Source organism: Dryobates pubescens, chromosome 14 (assembly GCF_014839835.1).
Source record: "Dryobates pubescens isolate bDryPub1 chromosome 14, bDryPub1.pri, whole genome shotgun sequence".
NCBI classification, from domain to species: Eukaryota; Metazoa; Chordata; class Aves; order Piciformes; family Picidae; genus Dryobates; species Dryobates pubescens.
The window spans coordinates 6,330,425-6,347,884 of NC_071625.1; the positions used below are offsets into that span (position 1 = coordinate 6,330,425).

At 40.5% G+C, this 17,460-nt stretch overlaps 1 protein-coding gene across 1 annotated transcript; it reads right to left on the reverse strand.

Annotated features, from left to right (window-relative positions):
- Positions 1 to 1,459: 1,459 nt before the first annotated feature.
- On the reverse strand, positions 1,460 to 13,505 carry LOC104309207 (carbonic anhydrase 3). Its single transcript, XM_054167313.1, has 7 exons — positions 13,307 to 13,505; positions 12,244 to 12,441; positions 6,294 to 6,412; positions 5,583 to 5,675; positions 4,604 to 4,669; positions 3,821 to 3,976; positions 1,460 to 1,650 (listed from the first exon to the last, which is right to left on the reverse strand). The coding sequence occupies exons 1-7, from the start codon at positions 13,350 to 13,352 to the stop codon at positions 1,531 to 1,533; spliced, it is 798 nt and encodes a 265-aa protein (XP_054023288.1). The 5' UTR covers positions 13,353 to 13,505; the 3' UTR covers positions 1,460 to 1,530.
- Between the last annotated feature and the right edge of the window lie 3,955 nt (positions 13,506 to 17,460).

Genomic DNA, 17,460 nt, shown 5'->3' on the forward strand with positions numbered 1-17,460 from the left:
GAAGAAAGCAAAGTAAGAACATGGTCCAGAAACTTCCACAGTGGGAAACCTAGAGACAGGGTGCATAACCCCTGTCTCATCATCAGTCTCAGCAACATCCTCCTGTCCTAGTCCACAGCAGCAAAGACTGTGGCCAGAGCAGCAGCTGCTTTACATGTCCAGAGCTCAATGTAAATTATCATTCATATCAATGGGTTTAGATGCAGACCGAGGTTTTTTGCTGTACAAACAACTGGTGAAGGAGTTGACTGATACAAAGTTACAAGAAAGCTATGGTCAGAAAAGGGTGATCTCAGTGAAACAACAGATGTGCATGTCTCAGTGATAAATGCTGTTTCCTTGCTGGCAGACACATGAAATATGAGCACTCTTGCAGTTCAAACATCTGAAAAAGACACCATCCATCATCATTTTCCATCAATGTGGATTATGGGGGACACTGGCAATACTTTCCTTAAAATTCTGTTAGTTTTACAACTTTCTAAGACTGGAATAAAACATGCAGAACAAAAATTCTTATGTGTATTTATTATTGTTGGATTTTTTTAATGCAGTAATAATGATATTTTCAGTATAGGTTTACAATCCAGTTTCATTGTTCTTTATGCCAAAACAAGAGATAAGAACATCTTGATCAGAAAAGTCAAACTGTGCTTTCAGATGGTTATGGACAAATCTCACTGACAGCAGAATCAACTATATTTGCATGTGAAGTGAGAATCTGCTTCAAAACCCACTAAAAGGGGGTTTTGCTCACTTAACACCCTTTTCACACAGAAGTCACTTGCATACAGGGAGAAAATATGTATTCAAGATATGAAGACCAAAAAGCTATGTCACTGACAGCTACAGCATTAAAATGTAACTTAAGTCTATTAATATGGACAACCAGTTGTGACAGAAACAGGAACAACTCTTCCACCATTCCTTAGTTTTAACTATGCACAGCCTGGTGAATGCAGTTTTCCAAAGCACACCTGTTTCACCTGGCCATTGTTTTAAGAAGTTAAAAGCTCAGTTCTTTACCAATGGTTATGAAGCAAGTTTCTATCCTTCCATCAGATATGAAAAGAGTACTGTCATTAATTTCCAAGGCCTTGTGCATCCAATGGTGCAGCTCGGAGCAGGGCATGGACAATGCTGAAAACACCTACTGTACAATGTGGTTTTATGCTGAAGACAATTACTTAACTGCCACCTCTTTAGCAAGGAATAAGCTAAGCACCAAGGGACATGTGGGCAGTAAGAAATAGTTTTGTAGTTATTAGTAGCATCTTCTTTCTTCCTTTGTACCATTAACCAAACCTAATGTTAAAGCAGTTAGGAGGAGCCAAACAGATTCTCTACTTCCATTTTTTGCCTAAGTAAATGATATTGTCTGGATGTGAAAATTCACATTTCACTACTCAAAGTTTCAGCCCCTGAACCTACAGCTGGAGCTTTGTCTAAATGCATCAGGGAACACAAACCCAAACCATCTCTCGGTTCTAGAGGTCACCTCCCTCAGGGACACCCAACTTGAGCCAGGTCCTAGAGGAAAGATGCGCTCACCATCCTGAAATACCGAGGCTGAGTTGGGCGCCAGTTATCAACCAGAGGCAGATCAGGTTCATTCTCAGCATTCTTGGATAGGCTGCGAAGTTTTGCCATCTGTAGGAAAGCAAAAATCAAAGTGTCCTGATGGAGATCCCTTCAGATCAAATCTAGAGCTCAACAGTTAAACCAAGGAGCCTGACATAGCCCCAGAAGCTGGGCAGAAAGTCTCCTTCTAAGTTATGAAGTTGTCCTTCACTCCATCACCACAAGAATAGTTCCCTGACAATAATAATCCTAGAAACAGACAGGACAGAAAAAATAGGTTCTACCCAAACAGGATTGTGAAATGTCACTTGCTTACTGTCTGCATAACTGTGTACAGCCAGAGAAACACAAATAGAACAGCCTATGCTCCAATAAACCTCTCCTATGCTATCCTGCCTTAGTGTCCAATTGCAAGGTTTTAAGGGTCAGTTACAGACTACCTGTTCATTTCCATAGTAGGTCTGCAACAGAGGATCTATTCTGCTGCAGGCTCATCAGGAGAAGGATGCAAACATTTCCCAGGTGCACACTTCAATGTGTTCACAACTGACTTCAATACATTGATGCATTTAGCTTTTATGGTACAGACTTCAAGTCTGATAGAATCAGAACTTCTGACTGGGCTCTAAAAGCTGGGTTTACTGAGACTATATTAATCCCAATTCATGAACTGAGCTAGTCCAGGTATCTCCACATTAGTCTTCACTTCACAGCTCAGAAAAGACAGCTACCTCAGTTTGCCTGAACGATAATGACACCACATTTACAACCAGTACAATACAGAATCACAGAATGGTTTGGAACAGACCTTAAAGGTGCCTAGTTCTAAACCCCTGCTATGGGCAGGGACATCTCCTACTAGACCTGGTTGCTTAAGGCCCCATTCAACGTGGCTTTCAACACTTTCTGGCCTGGCGCCTCCACAACTTCTCTAGGCAGCCTGTTCCTGTGCCTCACCACTCTCAATCTGAAGAATTTCTTCCTAATGTCTAATCTAAATGTAGCTAAATGTAACCTAAATGATCTAAATCTTCCAGTCTGAAGGCATTAGCCCTTGTCCTATCACAACATGCCTTTGTAAAATGTCCCTTTCCAGCAGGTTCCCTTTGAATACTGGAAAACTTCTATATGGTCTCTCTGGGGCCTTCTTCAGCCATCTGCTGGATTCTTCATCTGAAATTAAATTTCAGATGAAGCGCAATTTGTATAGAACAGTAGGAGATGAAAATAGTCTGTATACTGATAAAGTACTGTTGGAGAAGAGATTGCTGGGGTTTATTATATGCAGAAGATCCATCCTACTTAGTAAAAACACATTTCAAAATGCAGCATATATTCATGCTATTGCTATATAAAGGTGAACAAATTAGTCTGTGACTGCATAGAGATATTTCACTGTTAAATTCCTACCCTTTCATTAAAAGTAATCTGAGCATCCTGGCCACCCACTCTGCATCTCCCAGGGATTTCTGCTGGATTGATTTTTCCTGCAGAGCCCTGATTCGCAGTGACTGCGCTTACCCTTGGGGCTAATTTATTGTTACCATCTGGCTGCAAAAGCATCCAAGTGTTCCACTGTAAATGCACTCACACTCCAAATAATTACTATTAATGAGACTGCCATGGTAGTACACTTTCTAGGATTAGAAATAATTGGTAACACAATCCTCTTTTATGAACACATTCTTTGGAGACTGGAGGCACTGTGGAGTGAGGAATGTCCTTCTGCTGTGTTTGTACCGAGTCCCTCATACACTGCCAGTTCTGCCTGGAAAGTGGCTATCTCAGGGTAAGAGCCAATGTCTCATCTCTGTGTAGCTATTCCCTTTCAACAGTAAATGTTCCATCTTTTCTACAGTAGGGCAAATTAGAGAACAGTCCCTGTGTTTCTCAAACATCACCAACTTTAGATAAACTGAAAATAAATAAAAAAAGAAAAAGAAGCCATGACCCAAATATAGCAGTGATCCAGAAATCTTTTCATGAAGCTGGATCAATGATGTGATTAAGTACTCCATTAAAAACACATTTTAGATCATAAATGCTCACTGACTACACTTTTCCCCATGAAATCTGCATCTGATCTGTAATATAAACCTCTAAGCAGATTTACTTTGTGGAAACCAGCCAGACAATTTCTCACAGAACCAAATGGGCATTTTACTTGTCATAAGGTTAAGGTCAGGTTATGGCATGTAACTAAAAAGAAGTGGATATATGTTATTTATTTGAAGTTTACCTGGTCTGAACTGACTATGATAGGCTCTCTGAGGATAATCCAGGTGATGCACTCTTCACAGGGTGGAGTAGTGAAAGACCCATGGTATGTCCAGTAGTCATGAGATTTAGGGAAAAGAATTGAAGGGTCAAAGTTTGGAAAAGGAGCTTTTTTGCCCTTTAAAAACAAATACAACAAAAGCAAACAGAAAACTCTTCAACAGCTCTAGTCAAGATTAGGTAAAGATACTTCAAAGGTACAAATGTGCATTACTCATTTCTGTGCAGAAACATTCTCCTTTCTTAGGGACAGTCTGCCTAGCTACTGCATATTGGATCAAGGCACCATACAATGAAGTGTGACAGAGGTACTCCACATTTGTAACACTTGTTCTAATAAACAAGACAGCCTATGAATGTGAGATTCTTATCACATGTTATCTGAGACAGATGCCTAGTCACTGGTATTTCCAGAGGTCCATTAAGCAGCCTGTTTCAAGACAAAACAGATCCATTTCAAAAGGTGCCTTTTTCTTTCATTACTGACCACTGAGGGAATAAGACTGCATGCCTAGCTTTGAGGTGAGTACAGTTTGGCAAGCTGATTTTCATTTTCACAACATTAGAAGGCCCACTTTTCCTTGCTGAGGAAAAGCCATCCATGGTTTCATTCATGAGTATAGTCTGGCAATGCTGCAGAGCAGAATTTGGGAACTAGAGTGTCATGCCTCTTGGGTTCTTTTTTTGTTTTTTGCCTTGAGAATTTGCAGCAATCTTCTTATACCGAAAAGCCCAACATGGTTACCTTTGTTTTGATAGCATTTATTTCTTCGAGAATTCTCTTCATCTCTGGTTTGGGAGTTTTCCCTACCTGTAAAGAAGAAAGCATAAACTAACCAAAGAGTTCTGCTCCATCAGTTTTCTTCTTTCTTCTATTTTTTTTTTAATATGTGCATCTAAGCATAGCTCAACTATAAAATTACAGTGCATTAACCCAACATATCACCCTTGCCACTGCCTTCTGTCTCTACCCTTTGCCTGTACTCCCAACAGATATTATGATCCAAATGAAGAAATTACATCAGTACAGAAACGGCACCAGAGGTAATTTCACAATACCTCCGTTTCTGCTGACACTGAATCTTAACCTAACAGATTAACAACTCTGCAGACTCCAGTACAGCATTTGTGAGAAGTTTTATTCTAGTTAAAAAAACTGATTTCATGCCTGTGTTTGTTGATCTCAACACACACAATCATCTTCCAATCCCTAATGAATATTAATTAAAGAGGGAGTGAATATTAATTAGAGAGAGCAGAGGTCACTATTTCAGGCTAAGACTGCAAGCCCCCCAAAAGATTCTGGAAAATGATGAGTGAGACATATTCTATGGAAGTTGGTTTTGCCCAGGAGAAAATCCATGAAAAGCCTCTGTCCTTGACATCAGCCCATGATTAGCATAGAAGAAAACTGACTGCTGTTGGTCAGAAGGCCACTACTGACTGTGTCCCCAAAGCTGGGGCAGATACATCTGGATTTACAGCTTCCACCAGCCACACAGCAACACACTACTTGCTGGGACAAGTGTGTGCAATGTTGCCTACCATTCGAAACAAGATGACTCATGCTCTGTAAATTGCAAAGCATGCATTGCTGAGAGTCAGGCCTTTCAGTGTGGTACCATCTCTCCAAACTACACTCAGAGGGTTTTGCTTGTTTAACCCCCAAAGAGTAGAAAACTCTATAGCTGCAATATGAAGAAGGATTGCATGCTTCCATTTACTTGCAGAAATATGGCCAAAACAGCTATTCCATCAGTTCTTCTCACAGCATCAAGGTAATTACTGTATTTGGGATTCCAGTGTAACAAATGCATCTGGAAACAAAGAAAAACATGTTAAAAAATAATTAATTGTTGAATAGAAAGCCATCAGAGGCTGAATTTAGTGCTCTTCAAGCCACAAGAGAGTTCAGGGCAAAAAAGAATGAGGATTAAGCCTTCCACACACAAAACCAAAACCAAACAAAAAGCAGGACAGCAATTCGTATATGTGTTGCATTTTTGACTACTATTTGCTTTAAATTAAACTATAAACACCTTAATACAGAAATTACAAAATAACAGAATTTTTGTCTTAAAAACTGAAGAACACAGAGAAGGTGCTTAAGTAAGCAGGTACAGCATGCAGTTCAGAAGTCATCTACTGATACGTGACTTGTTTCCATTTGGCTTTCAAATTACAGCAATTCTAGCAAAAAAATTGATAGGAATGCAAGCTCTGTGTATTATTAGTCTACAGTTATCACCTTCCCTGTGAGAATTACTTCAACCTCACTCATGTTTATGGGAACTGATGTGAATGAGAATAAAATGCCACAAGTAAATAATTAGAACGGACTCCTTGAGGAGCAGGCACATGGCACATTGTGTCCCACCTGAATGGTAATGCCAAATGATATTTTACATTTTATTTTGAAGTATTTTGAGTCTCACCTCTCCTGCATATCTCACTCCATTCACAACATGCTCAGAGCCATGGTCATCAGATGAACCCCAATGAAAGTGAAGCTGACGCAGCCTGTAGACTCCTGGAAGTGGCCCACCTCTCAGCACTGCAATTGATAATCTGCAACAGCATTAGACTCAAGTATCTGCCAATTCTTTAAAAAGAAAGATATATTCAACATATTTACTGTACAGATGTTCTATGTTCTGAGACCACTCAGTCCCTCCTGGAAATCTATACTGATTTCAGAAGCACTTCAGGCAATCACCTCAAGCTATATGCACTTACAGGCATTATATTCAACAGAGACCATTTTATTCAGCTGCACAAATGTGCATCTAGTACCTTCTGAGATATACCAAAGACACCTGGACAGGACTGGAAGATGTGATACAAGACCAGAAAGAGTGACTGGCCATTGGAATGGGCTGCCCAGGGAGGTGGTGGAGTCACCATCACTGGCAGTGTTTAAAAAGAGACTGGATGAGGCACTTAGTGATTTTAGTTGATTAGATGGTGTTGGGTCGTAGGCTGGACTTGATCTCAAAGGTCTTTTCCAACCTGGTTAATTCTGTATTCTGTAAAGCAAGGTGACATCAAGTTATGAAAATTGGCATGAGATGCCCATGTCTGGGTAACTGAAACAAGCCCCTAATCAGAACATGGAATAATTCTGCTTGCCCTAAGGTAGACACTCAACAGATGGTGATCTGAATTGCTCTGTGGATTCTATTGTGTAAGTGTGACACCATCTCTGCTGAGTAGAATGGGGATTGAGAGACATAACCCATCTGCTTTTAAAAGCCCACGTAAAACACCTTAATTTAGATGTCTTAATCTCCTCCCAGATTCCATCTAATAGCTACCTGTATCAAAGCACACAATAATAACCATGCTTAAGGCCAACTACTGAAGTGCTAGATGATAAACAAATTCCCACAAAACTGTACAAATTGTGTCTCTTACTGCAGGCTATGACTTGTTTGTTTAAAAAGCTATGAAATCACTGATGCTGCTCCTGCTGTAATTGCTGCTCCCTCTGGCTGTGGAAGAGGAGGTAAAAAAAAAAAACAGCAAATGAGCCAGAAAAGCAATCTGAGAAGCTACTTCACTAAACAAAAGTTCAGACTGTGATGAACAATACCCTGCATTCTAAATTTTCTTGGAGACATTTGCTATTATATACCAAATGAACGTGGTGTATTTGAAAGGATCTCACAGTAAAAATGGAAAAGCTTCTCTGCATTCACAAAATACTAATTAATATTCAATTCTCATCCACTGTATTTGGAGATAGAAGTTATAGCATTACTATAAAACATGCAGCACTTCTCAAGAACAGATCAAGAACAAAGATGACTGAATGGCTGGAGTACCACTCCTATGAGGATAGGCTGAGGGAATATTGTTTAGCCTAGAGAAGCAAAGACTTCAGGGGGATTTTATAGCTGCCTTCCAATACCTGCAGGGATCCTACAGGAAAGCTGGAGAGGGACTTTTCATAAGGGTGTCTAGCAACAGGACTAGGGGGAATGGTTTTAAGATGAGGGAGAGTAGGTTTGGACTAAATCTGAGGAGGAAGTTCTTTAGTATGAGGGTGGAGAGACTCTGGAGTAAGATGCCCAGGATGGTTGAGGATGCCCCCTCTCTGGATATGTTTAAGGCCAAATTGGATGAAACCTTGGGCAACGAAGTCTAGGTGAGAGGCATCCCTCCCCATGGCAGGGCAGCTGGAGTAGATGATCTCTGAGGTCCCTTCCAACCAAAGCCATTCTCTGAGCTCAATATGCTAGAGAAAAATATCCTTAAATCTGAAAGGAATGAAATCCACGATCATCTCAAGAAATGAAGCAGTAAGAGTATTCACTGCTGAACATTAAGAGCAAGCTGTTGTTCTCCACAACTTGCTTTCACTTGTTCCCATTGACATGCAGTACTGTGGCTGATACAGAGTAACAGTAATAGCTGACAAGGCCATCAATTCTCCATTAAAATACATATGTAAAACCAAATAATCCAGTTTAAGGTAAAAATGTGTCATTAGTTCCACTGGTGGGCCACCAGCAGACATTTTCAACTGGGTGATAGGTGAACCTGTGCATCAGCCCGTGCCAACACATTCCTGCTGCACTCATCCACAAATGGACAGTAGCTTTTAGTTGGCACTCTTTAAACAGGCAGAATGATGTAAAGATGAAGATGCCTATGAAGCAGCATCTCCTGAAGGACAAAAAGGTGTTTTCTTTCTTTGAATTGCAAGGGTGCAGTATAAAATATAGAAATACATGAAATGACAATGTAAGTAAATGAAATGTCCCTCTCAGTAAATGAATCTTTTCCTTTGCCTTAGAAAAGGTAAGGTAAAACACAGGTACAAGAATTAAGTTCTCCAGTACCTAAAGCATAAAAAAATCCCAAACTATGTCTGCATAGCTCAAAGTTAGTAAAAGAAACCTTTATTTCTGTCAAACATGTGGCTTGGAACCTGAAATCTAAAGGTGTTTTGATCCTCTTGGGATTTTTGTTTTCAGAAAATACTAACACAAATAAATCCATAACCACATAGCAGTTAGAAAAAGAATAGAAGTTTATAAAAGAAATGATGGTATCTTTAAGTTGCTTTTCAGTACTGTTAAAATACAGCTTTATTTTTATATATCTTTTTTTACATACCTATATGTAACAAGGAATCATTCTGACAATTATCATACAGGAAATGTTCACCTTAAATATCTGAGACTCCCAGTTTTAGGGTTGCTTCCTTATCACAAAATACTTACCAAATGATAGTTTTCTAGAAAGCCCCATGACTCACTCTGAGCTCCAACCTGTGACACTGCATGAAACCAAAAGCAAGAGCCTTCAAAAAGGAGCCTGCAGGCTCACTCCCTGATACAGGAGCACTCTGATCCCCTCTTAGTGCTCTGAAATACTGCACAATCCTTCTCACATGGCTAGCTGAGTGGCTGGACTTCTCAATACTGGAGTCATGGTTTTTCTGTTCCTTTTTCTGCTCTACTGGAAGCAAAAGGATGGTCACAGCAATATCCAAACAAAATCTAACTCCCTCAAACTTCCTGACATTAAAGCAACATGGCCCAGCTGAAGGAATATACAGACCACCAGGGAGAAAAGCATTCACTCCTTATTGGTGCCTTACCATTGCAAACCTTCATCACACTGACCAGTTACTGACTGTTTTTGTAGGGGCTGCCAAAGTACTCATGTTCTGGTATGGGATTTATTTGGCACAGCCAGCCTAGGAGGTTTTGATTTCAGCTCCCAGTTCTTTCCTGCATTTTGAGACTACAACCTTCACCTGCAATGATTCTACAGTGCTTAATGTCCTTCTTCCACATAGGTGTGCTGACACAACTGAGTGCACAACAATCCTTTAACTCGTACTGACAGGAAGCAGAGGCATGACACAGGTAAGTATCTGTCATTCTCTAACAAATTCTTGAAGTCAACCAGACTTTAGAAATTGCTGGAGATAAATTCTCCAATTTCTTTCTCTACACTAATTACAAAGATAACTGTAATAAGGCCTTTTTCAGCATAATACATGGGTTACACTGGATGGCACTTTCCCCAGAAAAAATCATTTGTGTTGAAGAAACTATCCAAATGGTGAATACTCACAGTATTCCTGGCAGGAAAAACACAATGGAAGTAAAACTTGGGAGCCATCCAAAGTAATTTCTTTTATCACTTACCTCTTCAATACATTCAGCAAATTATTTCACCTACCATTAATGAAAACGTAATGACAATCTAGATAGAACTAGAGATGTATCACCACTCTAACTGACAAAGTTAGGGAAATAAAGAAAGCCCTTGGTTTTCTAGTTAACTCAGAAACAATTCAGATAGATAGATAGATATATTGTCCTTGTTCCAAAGGAATAAAAGCGTCCTTCCTAAAGTTAGGGAAATAAAGAAAGCCCTTGTTTTCTAGTTAACTCAGAAACAATTCAGATAGCTAGATAGACATATTGTCCTTGTTCCAAAGGAGTAAAAGCGTCCTTCCTAAAGTTAGGGAAATAAAGAAAGCCCTTGTTTTCTAGTTAACTCAGAAACAATTCAGATAGCTAGATAGACATATTGTCCTTGTTCCAAAGGAATAAAAGCTTCTTTCCTATATGACTGCAATTACATATGTATTATGCAGCTGGTGGTTCCTTTGCACAAAAAATAAGTCACTGTACATATCCTAAAAACCATAAAACATGCACAGTGGAATTCACTCTACAATTAGCATTACGTTGGAGAAGGAACACCACCCACAGACTCTGCAGGCAATGGTATAACAAAGGAGACGTAACAATAAACACTGAATGTTTCTCGCCTTCAAAGAGTTGAGAAATACACCTACTTCTTTTCCAGTGAGTCACTTTTCATTTCTGAGATCAGAACACAATAGTTACAGAGCAGCTCATCTGAAAAAACAATTCAGAACATCCCAAAACTTCCTGCTCTTTGTGGCCAGAGTGCTGCAGCCAAGCTTTAGATTGCTGTGCCTGGAGACTCCCTTCTGTGCAAAAATCTGAGTAATTATAACTATTATTATTTTGACATTTACACAGAAAATGCAACCACTGATACATTTCAAACTGTTCCAACAAATACAAGAGTTAGTAAAAACGGTAAGTAATGGCCACGGAGGTCTTCTCATGTGCCACAGCTAGATCTCTTTACTGATGTACTGTGCTATCTAATAGTAGAAATATTTTGATCCAAGTAACATTAAAGAGTCACACTTTGCTAGAAAAGCAATCAAACTCTCAACTTCATAGTCATTTCTAAGTTTTGATAGTGTAATAGCCAGTCCACATTACATACATTTTGATCCTGTCTTCATGAAACCCAAGTCATTCATTAAAAATCCATTAGACCAATCAACCTATTAGCAAAATTCCTCCCAGCAATTATAGCTGTCAGTCCTAGTTATATTAGAACAGAAACTGGAACTTCTAATGCAGTTAAGAAACACTGTGGACAACAGACTTTTCAATATTTTACTGAAATTGACATTTCTTTTTCCTTCCTTACAATCTCATGCACTATAAATAATAACACAATGCAGTTGACCTTGACATATGAATAAAGAGGGATGCATTTGATTTTTCCTTTTATCACAGTACTAATGTAATTTCACACTGCCTTCAGTAATGTTATTTCCTTTGAAATACAGCCAACAGTATTAACATGAAAAGTTAGTGGTTCTGCCAACATAAACTAAATATTTCTAGCACCTGTTAAACAGAATAAACATAGCTCTTCAAAATATATAACCCACCGACTCTTAAAAGCTATCCATTATATATGCAGCACATTGTATGTTGTCATAACTACAAACAGATAAAAGATTCTGTGCATTAAAACTGACACACTGGAATTCCTTGGCTCAATAATCCTCATTAGGACAGAATTTCATGAATGCCAAAGGGAGTTTTAACTGATTAAAAACCATGACTCTGTGGCAACATCTGGTTCATTACTTCATTTATAAGCAATTACATGGGTATGGTTTTGAAATACAGCGACACACTACGATGTTCTGCTGGGCATCTCAAAGAGCTTGAATGGAAGTCAGTCCTCATAGACAGAGTCCTAGACTCCTTGCTCCTGGAGAGCCATAGAACTGCAATGGCTTTTGCAGGCTCAGAAATTTACCTTCCACCTTAATTCACCCTGCACTAGCTTCTTTGCAGCTGTGTCCATTCCCTAGGATTTTACCTATGGGCTTTAAAAGGACATCCAGGCCCTTCCCACAAGTTGTGCAGTGCACTGGAATCAGAGAAACCTGTGCATCACATGCAGGCAGTACACAGAGACCTGACAGCCATGGGCATTCAGACCACACTCTACATTCCAAGCAGCTTGAGAAATTGCCACTGATATATAATGACAACTTGAGATGAAAACAAAACTAACCTGATCTGTCAAATGAATCGTCAAATACAACTCTGCAGGTTTTCCCATTATTGAGGATGGTCTTAGCTGAACCAGGATCATAACTAGCAAACCATGGCAGTAGGGAGCGATCGTAATGCACTTCTTTGTTATTGATTTCAATAGGTGACTGATGGCGTCCTTTGGCAATTGGGTAATTTTTGTGCCACTGATCTGGTCCTAGAAAAAAACAGTAGTATCATGAAAATCTTTTCCAGGTAGGCATGCATTATACTTGTGTTACAATAAATGCAAGCTTGGCTTTGCTTAGTTACAGAGCATCAATTAAATGTATAAGTAGGTTATTAATCAGGTTGTTAATCATGCCCTGTCACTGACTGTGTAGAAAAGCTATTATTCTATCTGGACTGCTGGATACTGCATGCCATTCAACCAAACCTAAACTCTTATAGCAACCTCCAAACTTTACTTATTAGAAGGCTGACAATACACTGCGGAAGGGAACTAGAGGCGTATACTACAAGTCCAGCTGTGGCCAGAAATATGATGGGATATACCCAAGCAATTAAAATGTGATATCCATCTGGAGAGGGAAAAAGCCACTACCTTCTGTTAGAAGACAAAAATTTGAAACATAAATTTATTATCATGGTTTTATCAAGAGTTTCACGTGGAAAAAAACCTGACAGAGCCCATGCTGTTCTTCCTACAGCCAAAGAGAGATCGGGCACATCAGGACACCCAGGTTTCCAACCTCTGCAGGCAGGAGGGATGGATGGTGGCTGCCCTGCAGGTGGGTGCTGCTCTGCTTGCATTAAGGCTTGCCTAAAGCTTAATTTTAAAGCTACATCAATTTTTACTTTATACCAACAGTAGGAAAACTGACTTTATTTAACTTAGAGACCTCTGCCACGGCCTCTCCTTCAGCCAGCTTCACCTCTTCCACACCGCCGAGTGAGGGCCAGACCCTATTCATGCACGTTCAGGAGCGCGCTTCCCGTTTTGCCGGGGTCTTGCTCCCAGCTCCGCTGCCTGCGGGGGCAGCGGCCGCAGAGGAGCCGGCCCGGGTCGCGGCCCCACTCACCGTTGTCGCTGTCGTAGCCCCATGGGTAGTAGTTGGGGTTGATCATGGTGTCGATGCCGCGCCCCAGCACCGCGCCTCAGCCTCTCCCGGCGGCAGGACGGTGGCCTCGTCTCACGGCGGCTTTTTATAGAGTCCCGCCAACTCCATGCCCGTCCCCGCCGGCAGCGGGCTGGGAGGAACAGCAGGACAGCGACCGACCGCCGGGGGCGGGGGGAGCCGCGCTCCCTCGGGCTGGGCGCCCGCTGCCGCCGCCAGCCCGCTCCGAGCTCCGCACCGCGGGCGGTTTGCGTCGGAGGTGCCGCTGAGGCCGGCGGCTGCGGGGAGCAGAGCCCTCAAGGGATGGAGCTGGTGAGGCGGAAAGCGGCTATTGCCGCCGGCACCTGACGCCCAGTACATACCAGTGTAGAGGGAAGCATGAACGTCCAGGACCATGGACAGGCAATGCGGTATATATATCTATTCTTTCAATTTCAGATCAAATATCTATGCACACACTCACAGACAGACACATAAAACAGGAAGCATAGCCTGGCTGGTTTCTGAAATTAAGTGTGCAGGTTACAAGCAGGCTGCCTGAGCTTTTTTTATGGTTGGTTGTAGAAAGCCTGTTGGCTGTAAGACATCATCAGGTTAGGAGAGGTTGGGTCCCTATAGAGGACACCCATCACTGATGTGTCTCCCTCTGGACATGCCCCATAACTCTGATCTGGAGTCACCTGGGGATGAGGAGACGAGGCCAACAGCTTCTGTGTGCGAACGGTTATCACAGGTTGCACACCCTTCCCTATGAGATTCCCACATAAACACCCGGAATCTGGAAATCACTAGCTGATCCTGCCAAACCAAGATAAATCCTTTATTATCAAATTAAGCATAGGATGTTTGTTTTGCTTCAGCTCTGATTCTCCTTTCATTTAGCAGGGTATCACTCATCAAAGTGTGCTTAAAATTACATGCATTCTTTAAGTGACTTGCATGTGACACAAAAATCAAATGGCTTCTAAAAAATAGTTGTTACTCTGGCTCTCAGGGAATTATCAGGCAAGTTAGAGAAGACAGAGGTTAGCACCAGTGGTGTAAAATGGATGAGGGACAGACTAGGCAGAAGACAAGACACTGGGCTGAAATGTGAATTATTGCAATTTAAATTTCAGTAGACTCTCCGAATAATAAGTGAAGTTTTATTTTGTCGTAATGAAGTGGGGACAAAGCATGGGCTTGTCATGTGGAAAAGGGCAATATCCCTGTACATTGTGTAAACTACAGCATGTTAAGTTGTTTAGTAGCAGAAAGTGCAGCACAGTGGTCTTGAATCACGGTCTTGACTGATATGTTTATGATCTGAAATGAAAGTGAAAGAAAGTGGAAGAGTGAAATTCACCAGTGATAAAATGTCAGTACTCATTTCCAGGCAGGAACTGCTGGTAAAAAAAACCCACAAGCACAAACCAGAGGCATGTCACTGGTGTTGGTATGACCTCCCCTGAAACAGGTCTGTCATCCTCATAAAGCTGAATTAGGATGAATTGGAACAGGTGCAGGAGAGACGAGGGAACGTCTCCCCCCAGTATCTTAGTTTATAAAAACAGCTTTAATTTGAGCCTGAAATGACTTTTAAGGAAGGAAAACCATAATGAGAAAAGCCCTCAGAAAGCCCCTTGTAAAATCCCTTAAAAATACTGGCCTTACCACTGGGACATCTCCTCTTACAGTGCAAGAAAGCCTGTAAAAGTGTTTGCTGGGTATGTCATTATTAAACATGGCCTAGATTCCCTACATGTCACAGACAATCAAAGTGTTTTAAGCAAATACATAGATAGCATAGAAGGTAAGAGTCAAACTTAAATTTGGTCATAAGTGGAGGTTGAAATAAAAAAGCTTTCACAGAGCAAAGTGATATTTACTATTGGGCAAAAACATACCCACAAACCACCTCATGATATACTCAGCTATGTTTTCAATTTGGAGATTACTAGATTCAAAGCAATACATTTTCAGGCTTTTAAAGTACAGAGAAGTTACAGAAGGAAAACAAATATATTGTATACATTAGCATGCTTTCTGTGATCTCTAAGGCACTTGAACAAAAGTTTTTTTCCTCAAATGTTTCAGTGAGAAAAATGCTCAGGTATGTGTCTTCCCTGTTAAAGTCTCATTAGTTATTCAGGTGTTTTATTCCTATACCACATATTTCCTCTATGTGCATTACTAAGACTAACATTACTTAGTAAGCTTAAAGAAGATGCTTTTTAATTCAACAACAAAAGATAATTCCTTTGGATCCTTGCAATCCTCCTTAAATAGTTGTGTAGTATAGCTAGTGAGAAGCAAAGTCCTAGAACAGAAAGTTCAGCATGGATCCACATTCCTTGCATGTCATGGAGAAGTGCTTAACAAAAGCATCTTCTGTGTCAATAAACTAAAAACTGAAGAACACAGTGGGAGGGTAGATGTGCAATTGTCAGGATCCATCGGCCAAAGCCTTGATGCTATTGATGGTAGTCAGGACAAAGACACAAAAATGACTTCCAGAAATAGATAAGAGGTTGTGTTTGCTCATGTTTCATAACTCACTTCCAGAGAGTGGAGGAGGTTGCTATTTCTAACAATCCTGACCTAGCAGTTCCACCCAAACGACTTTAAGTAGGCTTTGCTCAAGGGACTGGGAATTAGTGCAAGATTCTTGACTAATTAGCAAACTATAACCTCTGTATATTGTTTCCATTCCTCACAGTTATTCACTTCTCCTTACAGATGTGTAAGACAAAAGATCATTAACCCAAGAGCATGTAGTCTCATTTTGAACAAGTACAAGAGTAATTCCCATTCAGAGAGGCAAAAGCACATAGCTGGCCAAGAGATTTAAGCTGGGGCAGTTGTATTTGCTGCCTGTACTTTTGTCTGGACTTAATACTAATCACCATTAAAACTAAGGCTTTGCTAGGAGGGATGAAGAAATTGTTTGAAGCTTATTCTGAATTTAGGTACAGGGCATGCACAAAAATAAAAGCCTCTGTACATTCAAAGTATCGGTCTAAGAACTGCTGTGTTTCTCAGTAGCATAATTGTGACTTCATTCCTGGATTTAGACATATGCAAATCCAAAACTTACCATATCAAAGTGTATAAATTTTGCTGACATAAATTTAATGGTGAAGCTATTCTTCCAAGTTATTCACATATTTCACAGAAACATCAGCAACTAAGATGCATGGATCTTTAACTACAGAAGTTGCTCACAGTGACATTTTCCTGAGAACATGAGAAAGAAGCTATGAAGCTATGGCACTAGCTAGCCACACAGAGGGCAGTGAAAAGAATTGTAATGTATAACCATATGAATTCCTCTAGTTGCCAGACTGCTCCTTTCGTAGTACAAGAGCAAAGCTTGGGAAATTCCTGTGGTACTTCTGTAATCCCTATTTTGAGGTCTTGGAAGAATCAGCTCCTGCTGCATTAGGTTATTACACGGTTCTTATCCAAACAATCTTGTTCCTTGCATGTTTCTTCTTTTCAGAACTAAGTGAAAAAAAAGAAACATAAAGAATGATTGACAAAGTCCACAAGTAAAATAGAGAAATCCTTCTTTGATTACAAGGTAGATCAATAGCAATTACAAGATCAGATTTATCTTCCATCACATGCTGCCACTTACATAGCATATGCCAACTCCAGTTTTGGCTTATTCATGTGTCTATCGATATATAGATACATATTGTATCTTTAATTCAAGCATTTTCCCCAGACAGTAGTTCTTTCCTTTGGTCTTTGCCTCTTCCTTCCCATCCCTGAAAGGCAGAACAAGACTAAGGCCATGTTTAATTCCCTGGAGTTATATCTATATTTGTGATACTGGATTGATCCCGCAAGAGACTGTGAATGCTAACTCACCCAGGTACATGGTTCACTTTCAATGTAGCATTTACAAAATGGTATATAAAGCAGAAGGAACAGACGAAAGATCTGTGGGAAATGGGTGCAAGCTGGAGCATAGGAGATTCCATGTGAACATAACAAAATACATCTTCCCTGTGAGGGTGGCAAAACACTGGAACAGGCTGCTCAGAGAGGTTGTGGAGTCTCCTCTGGAGACATTCAAAACCCACCTAGACACATTCCTGTGTGACCAACTGTAGGTGATACTGCTCTGGCAG

Coding starts and splice junctions, on each gene's coding strand:
- LOC104309207 (XM_054167313.1), bottom strand. CDS start 13,352: ATGATCAACCCCAACTACTACCCATGGGGCTACGACAGCGACAACG. Junction 3,977..4,603: donor TAAATGCTATCAAAACAAAG/GTAACCATGTTG, acceptor TTGTTTTTAAAG/GGCAAAAAAGCTCCTTTTCC. Junction 1,651..3,820: donor TCATAGTCAGTTCAGACCAG/GTAAACTTCAAA, acceptor GCTTTCCTACAG/ATGGCAAAACTTCGCAGCCT.